Source organism: Salvia hispanica, chromosome 4 (genome assembly GCF_023119035.1).
Source record: "Salvia hispanica cultivar TCC Black 2014 chromosome 4, UniMelb_Shisp_WGS_1.0, whole genome shotgun sequence".
Classification (NCBI taxonomy): Eukaryota; Viridiplantae; Streptophyta; class Magnoliopsida; order Lamiales; family Lamiaceae; genus Salvia; species Salvia hispanica.
Genome location: NC_062968.1, coordinates 53069096 through 53093690, shown reverse-complemented (window position 1 = coordinate 53093690; position 24595 = coordinate 53069096). Strand labels below are relative to the sequence as shown.

At 33.3% G+C, this 24595-nt stretch overlaps 3 protein-coding genes across 6 annotated transcripts; 2 read left to right on the top strand and 1 right to left on the bottom strand.

Annotated features, from left to right (window-relative positions):
* Positions 1-28: 28 nt before the first annotated feature.
* Positions 29-4915, bottom strand: LOC125220612 (ATP-dependent DNA helicase 2 subunit KU80). 3 transcript variants are annotated; one of them, XM_048122763.1, is made up of 12 exons: positions 4774-4915; positions 4498-4590; positions 4256-4307; positions 4023-4154; positions 3253-3653; positions 2084-2370; positions 1783-1978; positions 1500-1706; positions 1142-1309; positions 737-1057; positions 507-637; positions 29-416 (listed from the first exon to the last, which is right to left on the bottom strand). In XM_048122763.1, exons 1-12 carry the CDS (start codon positions 4786-4788, stop codon positions 365-367), a joined length of 2055 nt encoding a protein of 684 aa, XP_047978720.1. In that variant the 5' UTR covers positions 4789-4915; the 3' UTR covers positions 29-364. The 3 variants fall into 3 exon arrangements, with proteins under 3 accessions (XP_047978720.1, XP_047978722.1, XP_047978723.1); XM_048122765.1 differs by having other exon boundaries at positions 4830-4866; XM_048122766.1 differs by lacking the exon at positions 1142-1309.
* A 5072-nt stretch (positions 4916-9987) lies between these two features.
* Positions 9988-13715, top strand: LOC125219515 (protein cornichon homolog 4-like). The gene is made up of 6 exons (XM_048121512.1): positions 9988-10107; positions 11132-11313; positions 12157-12279; positions 12371-12436; positions 13339-13377; positions 13535-13715. The coding sequence occupies exons 1-4, from the start codon at positions 10036-10038 to the stop codon at positions 12396-12398; spliced, it is 405 nt and encodes a 134-aa protein (XP_047977469.1). The 5' UTR covers positions 9988-10035; the 3' UTR covers positions 12399-12436; positions 13339-13377; positions 13535-13715.
* Positions 13716-20289: 6574 nt separating this feature from the next.
* On the top strand, positions 20290-23831 carry LOC125222513 (protein DOWNY MILDEW RESISTANCE 6). 2 transcript variants are annotated; one of them, XM_048125173.1, is made up of 5 exons: positions 20290-20419; positions 21636-21994; positions 22121-22368; positions 22442-22766; positions 23297-23831. In XM_048125173.1, exons 2-5 carry the CDS (start codon positions 21800-21802, stop codon positions 23537-23539), a joined length of 1011 nt encoding a protein of 336 aa, XP_047981130.1. In that variant the 5' UTR covers positions 20290-20419; positions 21636-21799; the 3' UTR covers positions 23540-23831. The 2 variants fall into 2 exon arrangements, with proteins under 2 accessions (XP_047981130.1, XP_047981131.1); XM_048125174.1 differs by having other exon boundaries at positions 20318-20419; positions 21761-21994.
* The last annotated feature ends 764 nt before the right edge of the window (positions 23832-24595 follow it).

Sequence of the window (24595 nt, the reverse complement as noted above, 5' to 3'; positions counted from 1 at the left end):
GTAAATGAACATGTGAAAGACTAAACAGTTGCAGACCAAAACAAATTTGTTTACATTCAAATACACAATGCAACCACCTTCACTAGAGTGTATCAATTCTCAAATACAGTTCAACTTGATTGCAATTAGAATGGATAGGGTTTAGGGTTCATAAATTAACTGAATTGTGCATCAGAAATGTAAGTGACCCACTTGACCACAACAACCTTTCCTCACATCCATTAAAAGATTTCAGGCATCACAGACAATATCACTCTCATTGCTTCAGTTCTTTGGCTACTTCAACATAAATGGTAAAAACTGTCCATCTTTTTCATGTCAAAATATGCACTCATGGATATCGCCTCAAAGACCATTCCTCAGCTTATGGCTCATTCTTCAGTGGAAGAACACGTGCTTCAGTTTCTGGAATGTTGCTGCGTGGAGATAATGTTACATCAATAGGATTTATTTTGTACAGAGTTGAAAAGAAAGGACTCAGCAAGATGGAGTTTATAAGAGCAAACCTCTCAGGTTCTTCACTCTTGCTTATTAGCATCACATTATTTGATGCTAAAAAATCAGATAAGCTGTCCAGGTGTCTCTCCTGGCAGAATTTGTTGAGATGGCGCAGAAAATCATTGAACTGTTCTGGTTCCTGTAAAAAATTGAGTGATTCCAAATTTAACTCATGTTTACCAGTTCTATGCGGTTCTAGGGAGCGTAGGAGAGGGAAAAGCAATCTCAGGTAGTATACCTGCTTACAAATGCAACCTTTGCGGAGAGCAACTAAGCACTCGAGAATTTTCTGATATGTGTCTCCTTCAACGGAGTCCTCTACTAGACTATATATCTTATCCTTCATACTCTGGAAAGCTTTACGAACCCAGTCTGGACTATCTCTACGAGACATCATGGCTTCAAATTCTTGAACAGTATTTGAATCTCCCAGTTGCTCGACTTTGACTGGCGACGTGTATTCAGCAACGTCCATTGCTTGGCCAGCAGTAGCAACTCCTTCCCCTTCTTCACTTGATCCAGTTGGTTTTTCTCTTATTCTTCTAGATGATTTTTTAAGCTGCAAAATAGACCAACTTTCAATATGAAAATATCAAGGGATGTTGTGACAAAGAACCATGTTGTGCAATGAGATAAACATAACCTTTGGGTTTTCTTTGAGTTCAAAGGACCTACAGAATTCCTCAATCACGGCTGTATTTTGATGAAGAAGTTCGGGATCAGGCTCTGTTATCCTTTTGAGGGTCTCATCAATTTGGGGGATATTAGCACTTGGGTCCTTAGATCTCAACTCAAGAGAGCGGTAAAAGCGCTGGAGTTGTCATGTGGAACCACGCGTGTGTCATTTTTTAAATAATAACAGGAACTTTTATTTTTGCAAGATCTTTTATTGTAAACACAACGGACAGGGTATATGTTCATAACCGAAAAACTAGCATAGGAAATTTAGTGATGCCAGTCGAAAAAAGTGTTATTCATATTTTAACCAGCAAAGATAGTACCTCAAGAGCAGGATTAGGTGTGAGATCTGGTGGCAAAACTTCCTCTCCGTCAGCTGGAGCAAGATCAAGCATCTGTACCAATTTATCTGCAGCCTCTTGCTGCTGTTCATTTGGCTGCATTGATGAAGGGAGATTGCTAAATGAAGGAAACTGGAACTCTCTCACATCCTCCGCAAAAGGCAGCACATTGAAGTAAAATGAATCTGGCTACAAGTTTAGAAGGCACAATGTTAATGTCATGTTCAAGATAGGATTGTTTGCAATTTTCCTTGCAGTTACTTACAACGTTATCTTTCGCTGACACATTAGGACTTAGAACCCCTATAACAACATTCGTCTGCCCCTGTCTCCACACACAGCGGACTATAGCTACTTTGTTCATTTCCTTCATTGCTCTTGCTAATGCAGAAATTGCAAGAATGGCCTTTGTATTCCCAGGTTCAGCAATGAAGAGGTTTACGTCTTTCATATAATGATGTCTTTGAGCACATGATGATTGAAATAACAAGCTCTTCAGCAACTCCATGAGGATTTTTAAATCATGTAAAAAGTACGAGGGTTGGCAAGAGGCACCCAGATCTTACCTCATGATATTTGAAGCATCCGTAAAGCCTAAAAGTTTCAAACCCTTCTCTGGTTTGAACTTCACAGCCTCCCATTCAGCAGATGATATAGGGACAACTTGAGGACCGTAGCGGTAGCCCTTGATCCTTTGTTCTGGGGGAACAACTCTCTTGGGATCTTCAATACTTCGGTATTCATAATCAACCTTAATTTCATGTGAGGCAAATTTATCTGTTGGAGGCGCCTTATCAGAATACTTTTTCAAAGTGGGAAATTTCTCTTCACATGTTTTCTTGTAGACCCAGACCTAATAGTAAATCAAGACAAACCAAAATGTTTAACATTGGAGAAGTAGAGATGTATCTGTCAATAATATTATGCAACTGCATATATTAGACAAAAGCTCAGAAGCAAGCACAATAGACAGCTACTGAACCAAGGGTAACTAAACATGTAAAGCCTACAGAGTAGTTCGTCAAAGAGAGTATATCATTTTGCTAAGCATGAAAACATTAGATATCAAAAGGTATCTGCATGTCTAATAACTTAAGCTCCTTATTAGTTGGTCATTCCATATTGACATTGAAGAACCAAAACTATGGGTTTAATTCTCCATGCTCAGTGTGAAAGTAAAGAGTCAGCAAATGGCGATATATGGTCTTCAACCAACTGAGGTTGTATAACCCAAAATTATTTCAAGTAACATTCCGTAACTCAAATTACAGGTTCCAAAACATATGCTATTTATCATTAACACAATTATGTCATATCAACCATTGTCTATGATTGAACACATATCTAAACATCGACATCTGGTGATGTTACATGTATGAAAAGATTCGGCACTTCGTTATCAATTCTCAAAAAGTCAAAAATAAGGAAAGATGATAATGACACTGTAGAAGGTGAAAGCAGGATTCGAAATATCATCCATATTGAAAAGACTTAACAAGTGAAAAATAAGAAAATGATCCAGCGCGACTCTAGGAAATTATCATTCATGGATGATATTAATATGCCAACTGATTCAACAAAAATGGAGTGAGAAGGTTCACAATATGTTGATACATGAAAGCTACCTCCAACTATGTTAAATCCAGCCAACAACTAAGTGAGCTAGTATTTCAATAAAGTAATGACAACTGGGTATCATAAGCAGTTGCAAAATCATGGGATACAGGAGTCTCACCTTGATCTTCATTATAGAGCTCAGCTCAAAATCACCCCTGTATGTAGTAACTGGTGTTATATTACGAGTCCTTAGTGCACCTAATAAGGAAGTTGCATTCCCCACATACACCTTTGAAGAAGATTTGTTGGAAAGCAGACCCAAAAGGAAGTCATTCTCTTCCACAATCTTCTTGTCCACGTCCCAATCTTTTTGTGCTCTAACAACAACACAATCCATCTTCATGCCATGTGCCATCATCTGTGCTGCAACTGTTTTTACTTGATCCTCCTTTGTTCCCTCATATGGGAGTCTGGTTGGAGTAACTGCATTAGTTATGAGGCATAAACGCTTCTTTCCCTTGTTAGTTTCCTTATACTTCTTTATCATCATATCCATCCCAACAACAACAGCATCAAGAACTTCAGCAAAGTTAAGGTAATGGATTCCATCATTTGAAAACCATCAAAACAGACTCTGCTTACCATGAAATCATAGCAGATGAAAAAAATCATTTTCAACAATAAACCTGATCAATCCCTAGGATAGATAAAACATTAAACTCAATTAGAAAACTGCAACCAACTACTTCCCTGCACCTTGCTTATGGGATTTTTCTTCCTTCATACTGATAAGTTTGTTTCCCTAATTATTGAGGGAACACAAAGGTAGATTTATTGGCAATATAACAAACAACCCATATCAAAGTAAAAAGCTTTACTAAATCATCTAGAAGCCAATCAAAGAGAATAGTTAGCTGAACACCAAACTTTAGCACATAAATTGGATACAATCTCCACATGCACTTCCTCGAGGAAGTTGATGTAGAACATCCACAAGAGCCCCATCAACAACCTTAATATCCCTCAAAACAGTCACATTCTCGTACCCGCCCACTTCCACTGTCAAGTCATTTTTAGTATCTGAAATTTCAACTCAAACACATTAAACTCCAGCTATCAAAATGACAAATATAAGACAGCATTGCTAAACCACCACGCCACCCAAAAATCATGCGAAATACCTGTAGTACCAAAGGCCACAACTCCCACTTCATCATACTTTCCGTAAATCAGCTGCGTCAATTGAATGTAGGCAGTTAAAAAATCAGAGAAATTGCAGACGCACGTCGGCCATCGAGAGATTCTATTAAATGCAAACGCATTGAATTGGGCGATTTCACACAATTATCAGAAAACACCCAAATTACGAGGCAGCGATCACTAATTGAGTTTGAAAAACAACAAAAAAAATGTTTGAATGTACCTTCTTCTCTGCAAGTAGGCAACAAACTTTTTCAACTTCCGGCAGCACACCATGCATCGACGGACCGACTTCAATCAGCAGCACCAGACTTTCCTGTCATCCATTTTTTTTAATTAAATAAAAAGAAGTCGCTAGTTTTCGCATAAATTTCATTGCTGAAACAGATAAATCTATGTCCATAACCCGCAGCAGATGAACTCGATTTTCACCAACACGACTACTACGAAAGGAGAAAATGAAAAACAAAATCATTAATGAAAAATGGAGAAAAATGACCTTATTTCGAGCCATGTTTACAGCTTAAAAACGGAAAGAGAGGGAAAGAGCAAGACCACAAGAGGTTAGCAATGGCGTTAGGTCTCTCTCTTCTTCTACTTATTCCCGCGCAGAGCAGAGCGGTAAGCTTCTCCGATAATTTTCTTCACCTTTGTTTTCAATAAAAAAGAACTCTTTTTTTTATACTAGTACATGAAAGTTATAGTACTACTTTCGATCGCTATTTCACTAAATTATTGATTACACTTTATATTACTCCATAAAAGATTTCTCACTTATTTTTTATGTATTTTTTAATTGACTTTAAATTAAAATGAGATACTCCTATTTACTAGTGTGGCTCAAATGTATAGTGACAATTTTTAAAAAAATTTATATTATTAAACTTCAAGTTTAGTGGACATTGAAAAAGTGACCACATGTCATTTTACCTATTTTACCCTTAACACCATAAGAACACAGAGTCTCTATTTATTCTCTAATTATTTTAGGCCGAAAGTGTTAATAAAATTTGTTTTTCAATTATGAATAAATAAATTTAATTTATTCTATAAATAATTATTTTTATGAAAAGTATTTAAGTAACTCTTATGACTCTTAATCCCTCTATCTCAAAAAAATCTTCTTTTTTTATTTGAGTTTATTCCATAAATAATTATTTTATAATTATGAAAAGTATTTTAAGTAAGAGTGATGCTAAATGGCCACATTATGGCCGGCCATAATCTAATTTTTTTATAGAAAACTGAGCTCCCTTTAATTGAATTTAATGCATTTTGAAAGTATTAAAATTTTCAGGACTATTCTACCCTTTGTGTTAATTCATCAATAAATAATGTTGTGACCATATACGCATACTTCCTTTTATTATTTTCCCAGATTTTTATAAGAAGAATTAACAGTATTATAGCATAGATATAATAATTAAATATTTAAATTATATTTACTGTATATACGTACATGCTATAGTGTAGTGTCATGTTTTACACTAATAATTAACTAATAATACTAATAAAATATTTCATCTGTCCCATAAAAATATATGCACTTTCCATTTTCGTCCGTCCCGAAAAAATATGTGCATTTCATTTTTAGAAAGTTATATCAATTTAATAATGTTAGTCTCGTTATCCATTAACACTACTTTAACTACCATTCTCTCTCATTTTTAAAAAGTTATATCAATTTAATAGTGTTAGTCTCATTATCCATTAACACTACTTTAACTATCATTCTCTCCCTTCTCTTACTTTACTATATCATTCTTTTCATCTCTCTTACTTTACTAATTTTGTCTTAATTCTCGTGTCATACCTATTACCATTATTTTTATGGGACTGAAGGAGTATAATATAAGTATAGTGATATAAGTAAAATACATAGTTACCACTTGTTAAGGATAATTTTAAATAATGTTACAACACTGTAATAAAATCTATAATATGACAATATCAAAAAGATTAACAAATAATAATAATTATTGTTATAACATTTAATTGTTTAAAATAATACTACTATTAATTTACAAATTTCATATGATTAGGATACTATCATATTTTGATTTTATCAATTACTTTTAAAAATATAAATTATAATAATATGATTTTATAGTTATACAATAATCATTAATTTGTGTACTCAATATATATAGTATACCATCATAATAAGCTACAAACCTTATGCGAGCTCCATACTCTCGTTCGATACATGTTTAGCGTTGTTTATTTTGTATTTTATACTTTAGTGCATGTAATATAAATACTAACTATATACTGTTGTAGTGTTATATTACCGTTCGTTAATCAGTTGCATCTTATTTATATTTATCTTATTTATATTTTTTTAATTGATAATAATCTTGGAGTCAGTTGATCTTTGATTTATTTGTATAATTGGAATATTAATTAATTTTACATTTGGTTGGATGATTGGAGAACTTAATATAGTAGTAGTAGTAGTACATAATATACATAGTGGTTGTTTGGTTTGTTAGACAAAATAATCATGAGATGTTTATCTAGGATTGAATTGTGAGATTATTTTAGTTAGAAGGGGGAATGTCCATTACTAGTTATCACATGATTATTCATCTATGATTGAGTTGTGGAATTCAATCTCAAGAACCAAACAAAATATATATTTAATCTCGAAATATAATCTTGAAAATGAATATTTATTTACTTTTTTTTAGTACTAACTTTTTAATTTATTATATTTATTTTGATGGGAAAAATTAATACTCTATTTTTAATCTAATAAGTTTGTAATTTAGTTTATACTAGTAAATTTCATTCAATTGATATTCAATTCAATTAAATAACTAGGAGTTCCAATTTATATATATGTACTTTTATTTATTTATGTGAGTTAAGTTTTGAAGTTACATTATAAATATTCTTGACATTAGAAAATAATTTTTAAACATTTGTGTTTAGGAATAATTATAATAAATTAATTTATTGGTGTGCACTTTAACTTTAAGTTATATCTCGTGTTTAGAAATCATAAATTGTTCAATTCAATTGAACTGGATAACAAATAAAAATCTCTAAGTATCTATTCAGTCAATTAATAACATTAAAATATAACAATTTAAACATATTATACTTATTAATTTAATATACATAAAAATAATAATTAGTACTACATATATTAATTTACAAAACTATAAGTATAACATACTACATTTTAAAATATTTAATAATATTAAAATATAAAAGTATAATAATCCTATTATATTTTATAAAATAATAATCATTGTAATGATAATAGTAATAATTAATGTTGTTAATATCACTAACTCAATCCTATTATTATTCACATTATTACTATTATCAATCGTTTGAATTATATCTAATCTATAAATCATCATTAACTCAAACTATATAATTTATCGATCTTAATCAAACTAATCTCATTTGTTTGTAAAATTTGGTCCGAAAGGTGGAAGAATAAAGGGTCGGACATTAATGGGAAATATAGAGCTTTATAGGGAAAGGGCTGTTATGTAAAATACTTATGCACTAATAACTAGGCTTAGTTTTTCTAATATTTTAATACCATTATACCCTTGTGTGGATGACCATAATGTGGCTGCATAGCATTATCCTTTAAGTAATTATTATGACTCTTACTCCCTTTATGTGGTGTGCTTCATTCTCCACTGGCAACACTTCAATGACCTTTTCTTTTTACCTCTCTCCTATTCAACCAATTTTGTATTTAATTTCGTGTAGTCCTCAATATCTCTATTTTTGTGAGTCAGATAAAGTATTCCTTCAAATTCGAATAACATTATAGTTGTGCAAGGGCCCATGTATCATTACCAACAAGGTTGTCGTCATTGACCTTTGTTAGCGTTCCCCACCAACTTTACAGTTGATGTCTAACGTCTTTTAGAAGTGAATGCGTCAACCACATCGGGAAAATGGAGATGTTTCTCGAGACGGTCATAAGTAAGATTAAAGCAAATCCTCTTAAGTTGCCAAGAAATTTAGGGTGGAGTTGATGTATCAAATACTCTTTAACCGACCACATCGCTAATTATGGTATTCGATTAGCATTAGTGCAACATTAGGCTTGTGTGTGAGGGGTGGATTAGGAAATGTATTAGGAAAAAGAATTAGGTGATCCTTACCGTTCCGATTTAAACTACAATGCGATCAAGTAAGATTTTCTTATTATGCAAATTTCAACTTTGCTTATTGTAATCTTCATTTAAGATTAATTTTTAATTTAGTTTTATGAAATTCCCCCTTTAGGGGATAAGCCCTTCAATAAAAGTAGACTACATGACTTACAAGTGGGGGTGGAATCCAAGACATCCCAGGACCCTAAAATGTGACTATAAAAAGTCATTTTCTATCAAGGGGGGGAACAAGACAACCCAGGGATCACAAAATCAAAGTATGGCTACAGACAAGGCATTTTCTATCCAAATGGTGGGGGAATCTAATGACACCCCAGTGATCTAAAATCAAAGTATCCCAGACAAGGCATTTTCATCAAAAGTTTAACCCAATGATAACCCAGGGATCACGAAAATCAAAGGATTTTAGAAAGGTTTTTCTATCACAAAGGGGGGGAAATCTAATACACCCCATGTGATCAAAAAATCAAAGTATGGCTACGAAAGGCTTTTTCTATCAAAAGTGGTGGGGGAACCAATGAAAACCCATGGATCAAAAAAAAGGATAAAAGGGAAAAGGGATTTTCTATAAAAGTTGGGGGGGAACAATGATAACAAGGATCAAAAATAAAAGATCTACATGACAAGGCATTTTCTATAAAAATTTGAATCTAAGTCCCATGTGATCACGAAAATAAAAAGATTTACGAAAAAGGCATTTTCATCACAAGTTGGTGGAACCCAATGAAAACCCTGATCAAAAATAAAAGTGGATATAGAAAAGTCATTTTCTATCAAGGGGGGTAATCCAAGAAAACCCCAGCACCCGAAATCAAAAGATGAAAACGCATTTTCTATCAAAAGGGGGGGAACCCAAAGGACAACCCAGTGATCACAAATGATAGAGGAATCCTATGCTAACAAATTACTTTATATTTACTTATAGCTTCAAGAAAATTATCACAAATCCCCTCAATTTTGGCCCAACCTCCCAAAAAAACCCCCGTTCAATTTTTAACTTTCAATCTTCTTGAAGCAAAGAATGGGAAGAAAAATTTTTGAACAAAAACAAAAACTCGATCAACTAATCGAGGAATTATTTGGCCAACAACCTTGCCTTCACAACCACAACCCAGCGGCTAAAAGGAGATACATTGAAAGGAAAGCGAGGGGCAGATATTATTTTCGGCGTTGTAAGATCCAATTTTCCCCGGGTATTTTTTGAAAAAGGGGATCGCATGCGCCTTTGTTCGAAAATTGAACAAGCTCATCGACACCACCTTTTTTTGGGAGAAACTGTCTTGGGACTTTGTATGTCGCAATTAAATTCGATGAGGGGTTTGGCCCCTGGGCGGGGCCCACTTCACGCGAAATTTTAGAATGAGCGCCAACTCATTCGCAAACCCATCAAGTTAAGGTGTAATCCCCGCGATGAGTACTTAAAACCCAAAGACTTTTGGGAAAACCTGCATTTGGAGAACCGGGGGTTTCGATGTTGGGTAGATATGATGCATTGGGGAAAGGAAGAAGTCCACTGGGGGACCTATGTCGTTTCTTCGAGTATACCCTATTTAAGAGCAGAAAGAGAGAGAGTTACAGAGAAAGAAAGAGAAAGGTGCTTATCAGAGGCAGCTATGGTGGATTTATTTGCATGGCTAGGTTCCTTCTTTCTCGTCATAGGTATAATCGGTGCTGTACTTTTCCAGGTAATTTTCAGTGTACCCTATACTTTCCTGTATGCTAATTTCAATTTATTTACTTCACTCCACCTCTTTAACCATTTTATTACGACTAGCTTATGTTTCACGTTCATATGGGAACACAATTCTTCTTTCCCTTTCCTTTCCTTTGCATTTTTTTTGATCGGAAATAGTAGTAATCTTTTAACTTGACATGAAATTGAAGCAAGATAGAATTGATAGGACTGAGATGCCAATTTAACTGCCGGACTGTCACTGGGGAAAAGTGATGCATTGGGGAAAGACTGTAGTGTTTGTTAATGAACGATGGAGTGAGATTATTTGGGCATATGGAAAATTGAAATTTCAAGAATATGGAATCTTTCATAGCGATTAACGATGTCTATTGAATTACTATTTGGTTTTGATTTCTAGTTGAGAACATTAAAAAATGTGTTCTGGTAGCTGAATTTGTTGTAAATTACTATAAAAGTAGAAACTTTGAGGATGGCTATGCACAGAGTTATTGATATTCATGGTTCCATGGAGGAATTAACAAATGCAGGTTGGAAAGATGATAAACAGATTGTAAACTATAATGCATTTGTGTTTTTTGGATGAGCCACAACGTTTGGTGAAGTTCCGTAAGTGAGTAGTGTTATCTTGCATAAAACAGAGAATAGACAACGTTAGTTTTAAGCCTCGTGGTGTGTGTGCTGAGTTTGGTTTTGAAAATAAAAGCTCTGTATAAGCCCCATCTCTTTTTTATGCATAAGCTGCTGTGTAAGATACATATTTGCTATGTGAAAATTGTGTAAAGAGAGTGACTAATTTTACATTTTACTGCCCGATATATATGGGGCTGCTGTAGCCTGTAGTGAAGTGTTCATGTCCTGAGCAGAATCTATGATGTCAATGGGAGAAACTGAGAATTGATGCCATCTTATTTATCTTCCTTGCTCTAGAACTTCCAATTTTCTTGTTAATGTGGTCTATCTATTCCTTTCCTTTGCATTATTGGGAAAATGATGCCTAAAATGTTGTATTGCAGCTAATGTGCTTGGCCGACCTTGAGTTTGATTATATCAACCCATATGATACAGCATCCCGAGTAAATAAGGCTGTTTTGCCAGAGTTTATTGCAGAAGGAGTTTTGTGCCTTCTCCTTCTTATTACAGGGCATTGGGGTATGTGTTTGCTCGGCCTTCCATACGCATATTACAATGTAACAATGTAAGTTTCTGTTCCAGTCACATTTTCTACAATGGTGAACGTTTCTCTATCACATGGTCAATGTAAGCTGACAAGACTTGGGCCGATTTAGCTTCTGCACTGTTGGTAAGAGTGAAAATTTTGCTCAGGTGTATGAAGTGGTGGAGATCCAGAGAACTCATTTTTAAAACTTACTTCTCTGAGAAATATCCTCATATTTCACTTATATTGAAACTGATACATGGAATCAAACATTATGTAGGTAGATTCCGAGAAGTCCTACTTGCAACGGGATAGTTAAAACTGAGAATGAATTAATAAAAAAGGTGTAGCCACACTGGTTTCATCAAACAATCAGCTGGTGCTACTAATTTTCTGTTAGGCACTTCAAAACTATATAGTGTAGATAAGTATCTACCGAGAATGCACTGTGTATCAGCAGTATGGTTTAATTTCTTAAAAGTTGACATAATTTGGATCTTTTCGAAATGACTTCATACTTCTACTTATACAACATCTGGGTTACTGGACTTAACGAATTGCTGATTAGTTCGGTAATGAGATTTCAATGGTTAAAGATTGTCTCCTACAGCATGAACTGAGAGCCAGTTCCCTCCTTCATGGTCAGGGCATGAATTTTCCTGTTAGCAGACTTGACACTGATTCATTTACATATTACCTTGAAAAACATCTTTCGTTAGCACTATATTAATGGGGTCAACAAGAAGTTCATGTCCATTAATATCTTTTACCCTTTGTATCTACAATTGAATGTGCTTTACTTGCAACTAATTTAACTGCTTGTTTGCTAGCTTTTCATATTTCTGGAAAGTTAGTAGCTGACTGGTATCCACTTGAAATTAGATACACTCGGCGGCAACACCTTCTGGATGTAACTGAGATTTTTAACCAGCTTCATTGGGAGAAGAAGGTGAGATTTATCAAGATTAGTTACCTGATCATCTTTCTGGCATTGACGATATTCTGGTAAGCATATATAACATTTTGCTAAAACAGATGTGCTAGTTCTGGGGACCTCTTCCTTTTCTGGCTTCTAAAAAGTGGCGTTTCGTTTCAGGATGATTTGGAGCGTTGTGGATGAATGATCAATGTGAATTTGATGCTGCCATTAATTATACATTCTGTAAGCTTCCGTTTATTTTTATTCTTTGATGTTTTACTTTATTTAGTTAACCCATTGAACGCTGAGAAATATCACAATCTTTGAGGTAGAAGTAGAAGACACAATGATCTCATACACTGTTCTTATTCTGAGAGCTTAGTCACTCCAATTTTATTTGGTCATGATTTAAGGCAATATCACATGGGACTGCAAAGGAATTAGGAGAAAGACTAGGAAACGAGTAGTTGTAGATCTAATTTTAATATGGAACATTTGCTCTTATATGCAATAGGGATCAGAAAGAAATTTTGTTACTTTTACAAAACTGTAAAATGTGCCTGCCACATGCATGAAGATTGTGTATAAGATTTATTCAAGTGTAGAAGAAGAGTAAAAACAGTGATATTTGTGCTCCATAACCTACGTGAACTTTCTTATGGAACAGTACTTAAGAAGTAAATTTTTATGCAGGCGTTTTAGATTCCATGTTACTCCACCAATAGGTGAATAGAAATCCTAAACTATATGCGTCTGTTTTGGCTTTATCAGCTTTACATTCTAAAGTATTCTGATCCAAGCAAAATCATTTGTTATTTATTTGTGAAGCTAGCTATATTGCTTAATTGGTTGAAGTGTTTGAATCATCATGCTATGACATATGTATGACCTCAAGAGGCTAAGCAGATGCAGTTTTTTCATGTTGAGCCATTTCATTATATCCACTAAGTGCTGAAGCTGGGAAATTGTCAATATAATCAGCTAAAAGCCTAAAATTAGTCAATACCTCGCACCGCAAGTATTGAATAACTGCCTGCTTTCTAGTCGAATTGTTTTAATTGTCATTATTATTACCCTACAGAAGTCATGCCTGCTCTTGCTCTTTCTAACTTGATGTCGCTTTTTTATTTTTCTGATTGTTTTAGCAAACGAAGGCGATCGAGGTGGCATGAAGATGGCATCCGGTATACACTTGAATTCGTTTGTATTATTCATAAACTCCAAACTTTCACCTGCACTAAGCTTCTAGTCACATTAGCTGCTCAACTACAACATTGATCTCATGTCGGTACTAATTTAAAATCTTGGTTTTGTTGGGACATGAATGTCATGACTTTGCAGGTTTGCGAATTTGTCTCCAAAATCGACATCAATGGAGTTATTATACTCACATAGGGTTGCTCCATGCCATTCAAGTTATAGTAGTAATGTAAGTTTGACATTTAAAAAATATTTTCTAAAAGTCTTCCTTGTTGAATTTTGGTGTCTTTGGTTGAGTAAAATATGTCCTTGATTGATCTGATGCATCAGTGGCAATATTTTTATGCTAGCTTGCAACATTATTATGATGTTACATTAGAAAATTTAATACTACTAATTTGTTTAAAAGAGTCAACAGCTGACGGCAGAATCATAATTTCAGTTTCATATTTAAGCAATAATATAGTTTGAATGAGTTCATCTGTCTAATTAATACGCTCTCGGTCCCATCTTATGAGTCTCGATTTGAGTATAATGAGTTAGTAAAATATAGGATTCATTTAAAAAATAATAATAATAATAAATGTAGGCTGAAACTTTTAAGTTGTGACAGTGAGTAAATTACGCGTTAATGAAGATAGTAGCTTCTAAATAGTCATATTAAAAACAATCATATATATTTAATTTGGGTCATCTATTGCGTAATAGTATTACATCACTTAACATATGTGTTAATAATGTGACTAGTATACACGTAGTATACACGTCGTTTAATTATAGTAAGTATTAAACTAAACGAAGCCACGATTTTTTTTTTTTTCCAACTTGATGAAACTTGGTTGTCGTTGCTACATTCTTCTTTCTATTTTGATTGTCCTTTTTGAAACGTCAATAAATAGCACTATAATCGTATAAACATGAGATAAGGTAGAAACATCTATCAATCAATTTACCTATGAAAAAAATGGCAAGCGACCAAAATAATAATTACGAAACTTATATAGACTAATTCATGGTTATATGACTGGAACTTGTAGGGCTACGAGCTCAATTATTTACTAATTTAAAATAATGATTTTATCATATTAGCATGATTGTGATCAACCGCGGATCCAAATGAAGTCAGGGGTAGATCGACCTCACTGTCGGTCTATAAAGGATGGAAAACTCCATTAAATTCGGTCTTTGGAGTTGTCGTGAACTCTTTCCAGACCTTTGGGTTGAGGTTCATTTTCTTTCTTCGCCGGCCATCCATTGACAGCGACGGTTGACGCACTGCCTCTGCCTTCCTACACTGGCGACTACCTCTTTCATTGTGTCATACTCACAAGTTTCCTTTGTTAAATACACCTTTAAAAATATGATAAAAATTTCTACTCTAACTCATTTAGCTTCCTGTTGTAATATTTTGACAAAGAGTATTCTTGAATTTTAGGTTTCTAGACATTGTCATAGGAGTACTACTCTAGAAGGAAGACGATTTCCTTGACTTAAACCTACCTGAAGTTTTTCTTAATCTCTCTTTGAAATGGTCTTAAGTTAGAATTTTCATCAAATACATAAAATAAACATCTGTTTATTATTCTAGATCCGTCACGTGCAAGCTTGTTTTAGGTTATTTTTAAGTGCTATTTTTAGTATAAAATTGATTTAAAGTTTAGGGTATATAATTGAAAATTAATTAGTGTATGTATAGCAAATGGTTTGTTACAATTTAATTTTCCAAGCTAAATTGTTATGAATTAAAACTTTAAAATTAGTGTCTAATGGTTCTAGTATATTCCTGAATAATCAATTAGTGTATAGCACCAAACAATAAAAAATGAAAAAATAAAAACCACGAAATTTGGTAGGAGTATAAATCTATATGAAATTAGATAAAACAGCTACCACAATTGGTTATAAATAAAAGGCCAGTGATAGGCCTACTATGGGCCATACACCATGACACTTTTTTTCTCTACTTATTTTCATTATTTGGGACATGGTCTGTCACAAAAATTTCAAATGCATTATTTTATTTATACACGAAAAATAATCTTAAATCCATTTAAATGTAAATTTTAAAATTAAATAGAAATACAAAAGAAAAATGTTACTTAAATCATTCTTAATGAAAAATAAATTAATTTCATCGGAAAATAAAATTATTATAAAAATTAATTGAGTCATTTTTCTCGAGAATTTAGTAGTAGTAATAATTAAATAAATTATATATTTAGCAAAAAAATAATGCTCTATCTTCCTCTATTTTATTTACTTCCTTTTTGAATTTAGACACTCTCTTATTTTAATTTAATATATTAAGTACTTTTTTATGCACTCTTAGGAATCCCAATTTATTATTTTAGTAGTTCATACTTAAAGAGTCCTAACTCAATTTGAAATAAATGATATATACGTCCCACGATCCACTAATTTATTATATTCATATTTTATTATAAAATTAATTTACAAAAATGTACTCCCCACATTTTTCTTTCTACGTGTCCCATAAAAAATGTCACATTTCTTTTTTGGTAAAAGGTTTCTCTCACCTTAATATAAATATACTAATTTCTCTTTTTCCACTTAATACAAAACAACATCTCCTAAAATCACGTATCATTATTAAGTGTGTTATCTATTATGGAACTGGAGAAGTATTATATTTTAATTTCACAATTCTTTTTTAACTACTGTCCTTTATATTTTTAATATTAGTTGCTAAACTCAAATGGAAATCCTCATGCTAATAGGAGAGATGCCTATATAACTTTTACATAATGGATCCGCCGAAAGAAAAGAAAAAATGGAAAATAAAGAGGATGGGTTAAACAGTAAAAGAGAGTTCAAAAAAAAAAAAAGGCGGACCAGGTCTTCCGGCATGGGCGGCGGAATGAGATAAAAATAATGGTGGCGGGAGCAGCGTAGCAGCGGTGGCGGAAGCAGATCCACTCAGAAAAGAGGCACGTGCACCGCCACCACCTACACGTTTTGTGGAAATATGACCAAGTCAATTTGTCCCCACCTCCCTATTTCACACTTTCTTTATGTCGGTTATCACAGTTGGATTTTTCTCTTTGATTTGTCCATTGTAGTATAACTGACAATGTGATTGATACTCTATTATATAAACACACAAAATTTAACTATCAAATTATAAGGAAAAATATTTATATTATTTATTATTTTAAAAAGTCGAGACCGATTCAAAAAAAGTTTTTAGTAAATAGTAATATTCTCTCCGACGTATTCTAAATGGTGCATTTCTTATTCGGTACGTGATTTTATGTAGTATTCCCTTTCGTCCTGCATTACTCGCACTTTTCATTTTTAATCGTAAATTTGTGATTGATTTTTTAATATAATTAAATTAGTATTTTAAGTGTAATGAGAGGCCACTTAATAAGGAAACACTTAATTAACTCTAATATTATATTAATATATAATACCATAATTTATATTTTAAATAAGAATAATGTAAGTAGTTTGGGACGAGCCGAAATGGAAAAATGTCAGTGATATTAAAAAGGGGAGGTATTGTTTTGTAGGTAGAAAGAGAATAAAATAAGAAAGAAAAATTAGAGAGAGCGAAATTTTTATTTTAAAAAGATATATCATTTAGAGTGAGACATTAAGGGCAGGGAACCCTAATTTATTGTAGCCCCGTTAGATATAAAAACCAAAACGTAGCTATTGAGAAATAAAGTGAAATAACTCGTTAACATAATACTATTACAAAAATAAAATAAAATAAAATAAATAGTATGAACTGTGAAGGGAGCATCTTTTTCATGTATTGGATACAAGGGAAATTTTACGGAAGACAACTTTACCTTGAAACTTGTAAGTTCTCTTTGCCGAAAAGATCAATAATAATTTTCTATTTATTTTGTGGCGATTTAAACTCTCAACATATTTGTGGGATAGAGTAACTATTAGCATGGCTGAATTTGGCCACGTGAAATATGTGATTTTGTTTAATGCTTCCTAAAATTATCAGCATTAACAATATTTGAGTAATCTTCCCGTCGCAAATAGGAGTTCCATCTTTCTATTTTGGACCATTCACGAATAGGAGTTCTGATTTATTACTATAAATATTTAAAAAGCTCCACATTCCACTAACATTCCACTCACATATTATTTAAAACTAATATATACAAGTGAGACTCATATTTCACTAACTTTTCTTCCATTCACTTTTCTTAACATTTCTTAAAATCCGTGTCAGATAGAAATGAGCTAGACTCTTATTTGCGGACGGGGGAAGTACTGTAATCCAACAAATAGTACTAGAGTAGTATAATTAATGATGATTATACATTTATATGTATTAATATATAATTTGTGGAGGGGGGGCTAATTATATTGTTGTCTCATATCGATATATAACATGCACATGTCTAGACAGCTCGACTTTAAACTTCATGTATTTATCTTATTTTATTGTCATCGGAAAAAAAAGGGTAACAACTATATTGTGGTTGTGAGTTGTGAGTTTGTGATGGGGAGAGTGAAAGACAAGGTCGAGAAGCAGACTACTAGGGTACTGTATATATCAATATTAATCACATGATGTGTTTCACAAACGCGTATAATGCAGACTAGGATATTATACAGAACTTCAAACTATAATTTAGACTAATAAATTTTGAGATTAAATATCTTGTTTGATTAAAAAAAATTGTGTTTCTCTTCCAATGTAAGTTTGGTTGTTCGTTCTATTAAACAACCATAACTTAATAAATTAATGATCGAATTTATCAGGTTGATTTGTCAAATATATCCCTACCTTTAAAATTGATTAGTCCTATCTTAACTTTTGACAATTTCATTCATTCTATTTTGAAGTATTCAACTTAGTAGGTGTCTATCCTCACATTTATAACTTTGTATCAATATTATTAATTGCTTTTACATCATTGTTTCTAAAAATAAAAAATAAAAATAAAAATAAAAATGAAATGTCAATATCCTCATATTCAATTATTTTTAGAGCAAAATAATTATCCCCCAATAGTCATGTCACAACTCAACTATTGAACAACGCTCAATGACAATATTGATATAAATGATAAATTGAAAATTATAGTAATAGAAGTAAAACAATTACTACTACAAATTATTATTAAATTGATAGAATTTAAAGATGGAACATAAATAATAAACTCACTAAAATTAAAATATATTGAATTATTAATAACTCTATATCATGCAAAGTCTAGGTCTTCGCAATCCCTTCCCCCACGTCAAGAACACTTTGCCACACATTAAATTTATCCTTATCTCTCTGTTTAATGTACTAAGTTTTTTTTTATATAAAAATACTCATTTTTTCATGCAAAAATATCTATCAAATTTACAGATTTTTATTATTTTTATTCTCCCCGTCGTCAATTCAAACTTAATTTTATTACTTCGAGGTTTCATATACTGATATACGTATTTAATACTCTAACAATGACAATAAACAATTTTTTTATAAGTAAATAGATTAAAAATCGCTTCACAATAGACTCAAATTTGAAATTTATAACATTAAACTACCTCACTCACGTCGTATTACGTCGATTCAAGGGAAAAAGAGAGTAATATTTATTATTATGATAATGATAATAAATAAATAAATACTTAACAAATAGTATAAATAGTAGTAGTAGTGGGAGCACATGATCGAGTAATACATGCTTCATATTTATCCTCAATCCAGAGTCCAGACGATGAGCATTATCATCGTTCTTATCTACATTCTTTGCATGTATAGGAAAAACACAAAAAGTGGATAATTTACAATTTAGTGGATACTATCCAATTCAATATACTACTGGTATTAGTTTGTTGTGTGTATATATGCACAATCGTTATATTTTATGATTGAATACGCGCTATGTTTAATTTATAAAATTGAATCTTATAATTTAAATTTAGATGAATAATCATATGATAATAAATCATATTTATTTCATTTGAATTAAAATAATCTCATAATTTAATCATGGATAAAATAATCTTAAGATAATAAACACAAGAACCGGATATTTTCCAATTCAATACCTTAAAATTTAAATCTATCAATTTATTAGATGAAATTTTAAAAGAGAAATGTTTTGTCTATTAAACTGTGCTTCATAATCAATTTCACCAATTTCAACATGAACTCCTTTCAAATAGAACTAGTTGTAATGAATAAATCTAGCTAATTAATCGGATATCAAATTGGGAATTAACTTTAATAAATTTCGTAAATTAAAATTCGTTCTCTTAGACTGTTAGACCATCTCCAACTATACTCCATAAATGAGTTTTTGTGTAGAAATCTTCTTCAACCATACACCAAATTCAATTCATTTTTGGTGTTTTTTTTTAAACGATACCATATATGGTGTTACTGCAAAAATTTTGTGAGACGAAAATCTAAAAATGGTGTAAATTTTGAATTTGGTGTAAATGGTTGAAGTAAAACTACTTTTTGGTATAGCGTATATTTAAAAATGGGTTTGAGTTTTGTAAATGGTTGGAGATGGTCTCAGGAGTGTATTAGCTATGAAAAGTAATGTTTTTTATTCAATAAAAATGTAAGTATTGATTTTTTTAAGACAAAAAAAAAACTGGAACAATATTTTCCTTTTAATTTGAGACAAAATATAAGGTGTATAAAATCCAAATTAACCCTTTAGGTTTGGGGATTGGAACCACGCGCCGGCGCCGCCGCAAGTGGACTATTCCAGCATTTACTTCCAGTCACCTTTTACACGTCACGTGATTTGTAGGTATGACGTCATCGGGTATCCCCGTGTTGACGTCAGCTGGGCTCCGGTGGCATCAATCGACGGTAATTGCCTTCAATTCATCATCTGTCACCACCTGCAAACGGAGTATTTAATACTCCTACACTAATTTATTTATTTTTCCCATTATTTTTTAAAATAGAAAACTTGCTATTTCCGTTTATTTAAACTCAAAGGCGTTGCGTTCCTTTTTCACTTGTGAAATGAAGGTGAAGCTTGAGTTGCTCATTGGGAGTGGAAGACAGTGCTTGAGGTGCCATTCTATTCTTTTCTTCCCTCCTCCTCAATTTTTCAATATTTACCATTTTTTTACTATTGTTTTTGTTATTTTTCACTTGTTATTCTTGTCTGCATGTCTGAAACTTGGATTAATGATGGCTGATAGCTTTATTGTAGAATTTAAGAATACTAGAATACAGTAATTAACTGAAAAAGTTCTGAAGGCATCTTTTGAGTACTTAAAAATCGAGTCTTTGCAGTTTATTCCAATTTTGGGTCCACTTCATCATTGAGTTAGCATTGCATGAACTGATATCTTGATTTTTCAGGAGATTGGAATATTTGTATCTCTGTTGAAAATGGTGTTTTTTTTTCTGGGCTAAATCTATAAAAAAAACCCACAAGTTTTGCATGCCTTCTTCAACTAACAAGAGATTGAAATAACAGAAAGGCAATCCACAGTTTTGTATTTTGTGGATACAGTGTGAAACTTGATAAACTCTTACTTTGAGGGAGCTGCAAATTTCTTTGGAGTAGTGGCCTTGCAAGAACTGTTGGAAGAAGCATATAGAAGTAAAAAAAGTCTTGTTAATAGATTAGTACTACTAATCAATACCAACTCAGAATTTGATGAATGAATTCTACATCTCTATTTGTTGTGTTTGTTACCGCAATGACCTTACCTGACACAAGGTGAATTTGGTCAGAATCTTGAAGTCTGAGTTTATTCAAATTTATTACACCTTTCTCCCACCATGTTTCCAGCATCTTCCATCTCTGTCAGATATGGCTCTTGAGTCTTGACATGTTTTCAAGATGAGCCATGTACTGGGCAGGCATGTGATGTGAATATGTATTTTGACAAACAATGATTGTGCTTGTTTTGTTTTCTTGTGTTTGGGCACATGCATTTCATTTTTAAATAAATGGGATCTCATTCTGTCTTGCCTTGATACACCTTAGACCATTCACTTTTTTTTTTTGGTGGGTGTTAGTGTTTCTTGACTGATTGAATGTTGGATTTTCATTATTAAGCAAATATGCCTAATTGGACTCATTTTGCAAATTAATGTTAATGATACATGGCTGCTTTTCTGCAGTGACAGTTTCTTTATTGGTTGTATTGATATGAGAAACGGTCTAAGATATGAGAGCTGACTTCAATACTTTTTGGAATTGTTATTGATTTATCATTTGGCAGAAAAGAAACTGAATAGCTAAATTTGATCATGTACCTTTGAATTGTTTAGGCACTCAGCATCAATCTGTGAATATAAAGGGAATTTTTGAAAGATCCAGCCCTCAATCTGGCTCTTATCCACCTTGCTCTCTCTGTAAGCTTCCTAAGCCTCAAACTGGGGCCGTTTTTTGACAGTTATCTAGAGCTTGTTCAACCATAGTGAAGCTCGGTGCCATGGAAACAAAGGTCATTAGTGGAGTCGAGTTCTCAAGCCTCCCTAGTAGCTACATCCGCCCTGAATCCGATAGACCGAGACTATCTGAAGTTTCAGAGTGCAATGATGTTCCTGTCATCGATTTGGGTTGTAAAGATCGTGGCTTGTTAGTGAAACAAATCGGTGATGCATGTCGAGAATACGGTTTCTTTCAGGTTTTCTAATAATATTCAACTGAACTACAAGTCTACATGTCTAAATCACCATTTTTTTACACTATATATATATATATATTATATATCTTTTACCCTTATAATGTGTTGTACAAAATTTATACATAGGTGATCAATCATGGTGTATCGAAAGAATTAGTGGATAGTATGGTGAAGGTGGCTCATGAATTCTTCAGTTTATCCGTGGAGGAGAAGATGAAGTTGTACTCAGACGACCCTTCCAAGACTATGCGACTCTCAACGAGTTTCAACGTGAGGAAGGAGACTGTTCACAATTGGAGGGACTATCTTCGGCTCCATTGTTATCCCTTGGAGAAATATGCGCCCGAATGGCCTTCTAATCCCTCTTCTTTCAAGTAAGCCAAATTCCTTATCATATTATGTACTATTGCAAGAATTGAAAGTGACAATTCTTTATTGGTTTTGTAGGGATATTGTAAGCGCGTACTGCATAGAAGTTCGAGCCCTCGGGTTCAGACTGCAAGAAGCCATATCTGAGAGCCTAGGCTTGCAGAAAGACATTCTAAAGGATGTATTGGGAGAACAAGGGCAACACATGGCCATCAACTATTATCCTGCTTGCCCCGCACCTGATCTCACGTATGGACTACCTGCACATACGGATCCAAACGCTCTCACCATTCTGCTCCAAGATCTGCAAGTGTCTGGCCTTCAAGTTCTTAAGGATGGTAAATGGTTAGCAATAAAACCCCAGCCTGATGCCTTCGTCATTAATCTTGGTGACCAAATTCAGGTATACCGGAATTTCATTATAGATGTAATATTGCCCTTACAGGAAGAAACTGCATTATGGATCAAACTTAGCATCTTCGATTTTGCTGAGTTAGTTGTATAACAATGTCAATTCGAACTTCTCATTTCGAGCTCCTCCGTGGTTCCAAATTTCATAATGCCTCGAACGCTCTCTGCTTGCCAAAATGGTTTTCCAAGTTGCAAGAAAGTTCATTGAATCGATACTTATGCAGCTTAGACTTCTGTTAACCACTCAATTTGTGATATTACAATTTTACGAGATTATAAGCTTGACCTTACATCTGCAATGAACATTGGAAGAACTATGCCTCCACGGCAAGGATGGAGTCATGAATAATTCGATACGCATTGTGGTTTAGAATCCCTAAACAGAACGTTTACTTTGACTAATACTCCACATTAGATCGACATATATACATAATCAAACATGCTCAAAATTGTTGGATCTGTGTTTATGTGGTGGATTCTATACATCGTTTTTTATCTTTGCAACTTCATTTCTGTGTGTAGGCTTTAAGCAATGGGAAGTATAGAAGTGTTTGGCACCGAGCTGTTGTAAATGCAAATAGAGCTAGACTGTCAGTTGCTTCGTTCCTCTGCCCGTGTGATTCAGCCAACATAAGCGCTCCAAAGGAACTGACAACAGGAAATGATCAAGCTGTCTACACAGATTTCACATATGCTGAGTATTACAAGAAGTTCTGGAGCCGGAACCTGGACCAGGAGCACTGTTTGGAACTATTCAAGAATTAGTATTGTGTTTTCCGATTTGCATCTCCTCTTCGAATTCTCTCCCTTGAAAACTTGATTTTAGCAGTATTTTGCATCCGTTGGCTCGTAGGTTTTTCCTGTTTGTGTCAATGGCATTCTATTGTTTTAGCATAAAGCAGAAGAGCTGCAGATTTAGTCTCATGTGTCTTAAATATTTCAATGTTAGTGTGGCTAAGTGTAGTTTTAGTATGAATAAGTGTGGTGCCTTATTGTGTAGCTATTTTGTTCACTATACATACATATTGGCAAGGTCAATAAATTTATATTCCAGTAATTGCAGCTTTATTATTTTTTCTGTTATTATTCCTTAGTGTGCCTTATCTGTCAATGCAACTAAAATATAGGGGTTAAATATGGACTAAAACGTTGTTATTAAATCAAAGTTAATGCTATAATATAAGTATTTAGACATGTAATAGTAAAATCCTAACACCTAAATTTACAAACACAAACATCAAAACAGAATGTGCAGAAAACAAGAATCTCAAAAACTATCTGCTGGCTTATGGCACAGGAACCTTTCTCTGATAATCTCTTCCCTCCATTCCCTCTTCCTCCCGGCTATAAATTCTTCTATCTTGTCGCTCAAACCATCGTCTTCATCCTCTCCGTCATCTTCGTCGTCGCCCTCGTACCCGCATCCATCACTATCACCATCAAACTCATCGGTTTTTTTGAACTTAAACTCATGATGTTCCTCAATGTAATTGACCACGTTCTCGCTGCCTGTGATCGTGTCTCGGTCACGATCAAGAGATAAAGATGCAGAGATATCATCATCATCTCTGATCAAGTTTGAGTTTGGATTATATCTGTCAAGTATGGCTGCAGCAGCAACGCAGAAGACAGAGATGAAGATTTGGACATGATCCCAATATTGATTGATAGAGAAGAATTCTAGCAAGAGCAAGAAATAGGTGTTGATGGTTAAATATGAGGTAAAAAGGAGTGTAGGTTTGGCTTCTCTCATTAGTTTCCTCTTTTTCTCTCTTGAGAGACTGGTAATTTCTTCCCTACTTACTTATAATTGTAAGATTA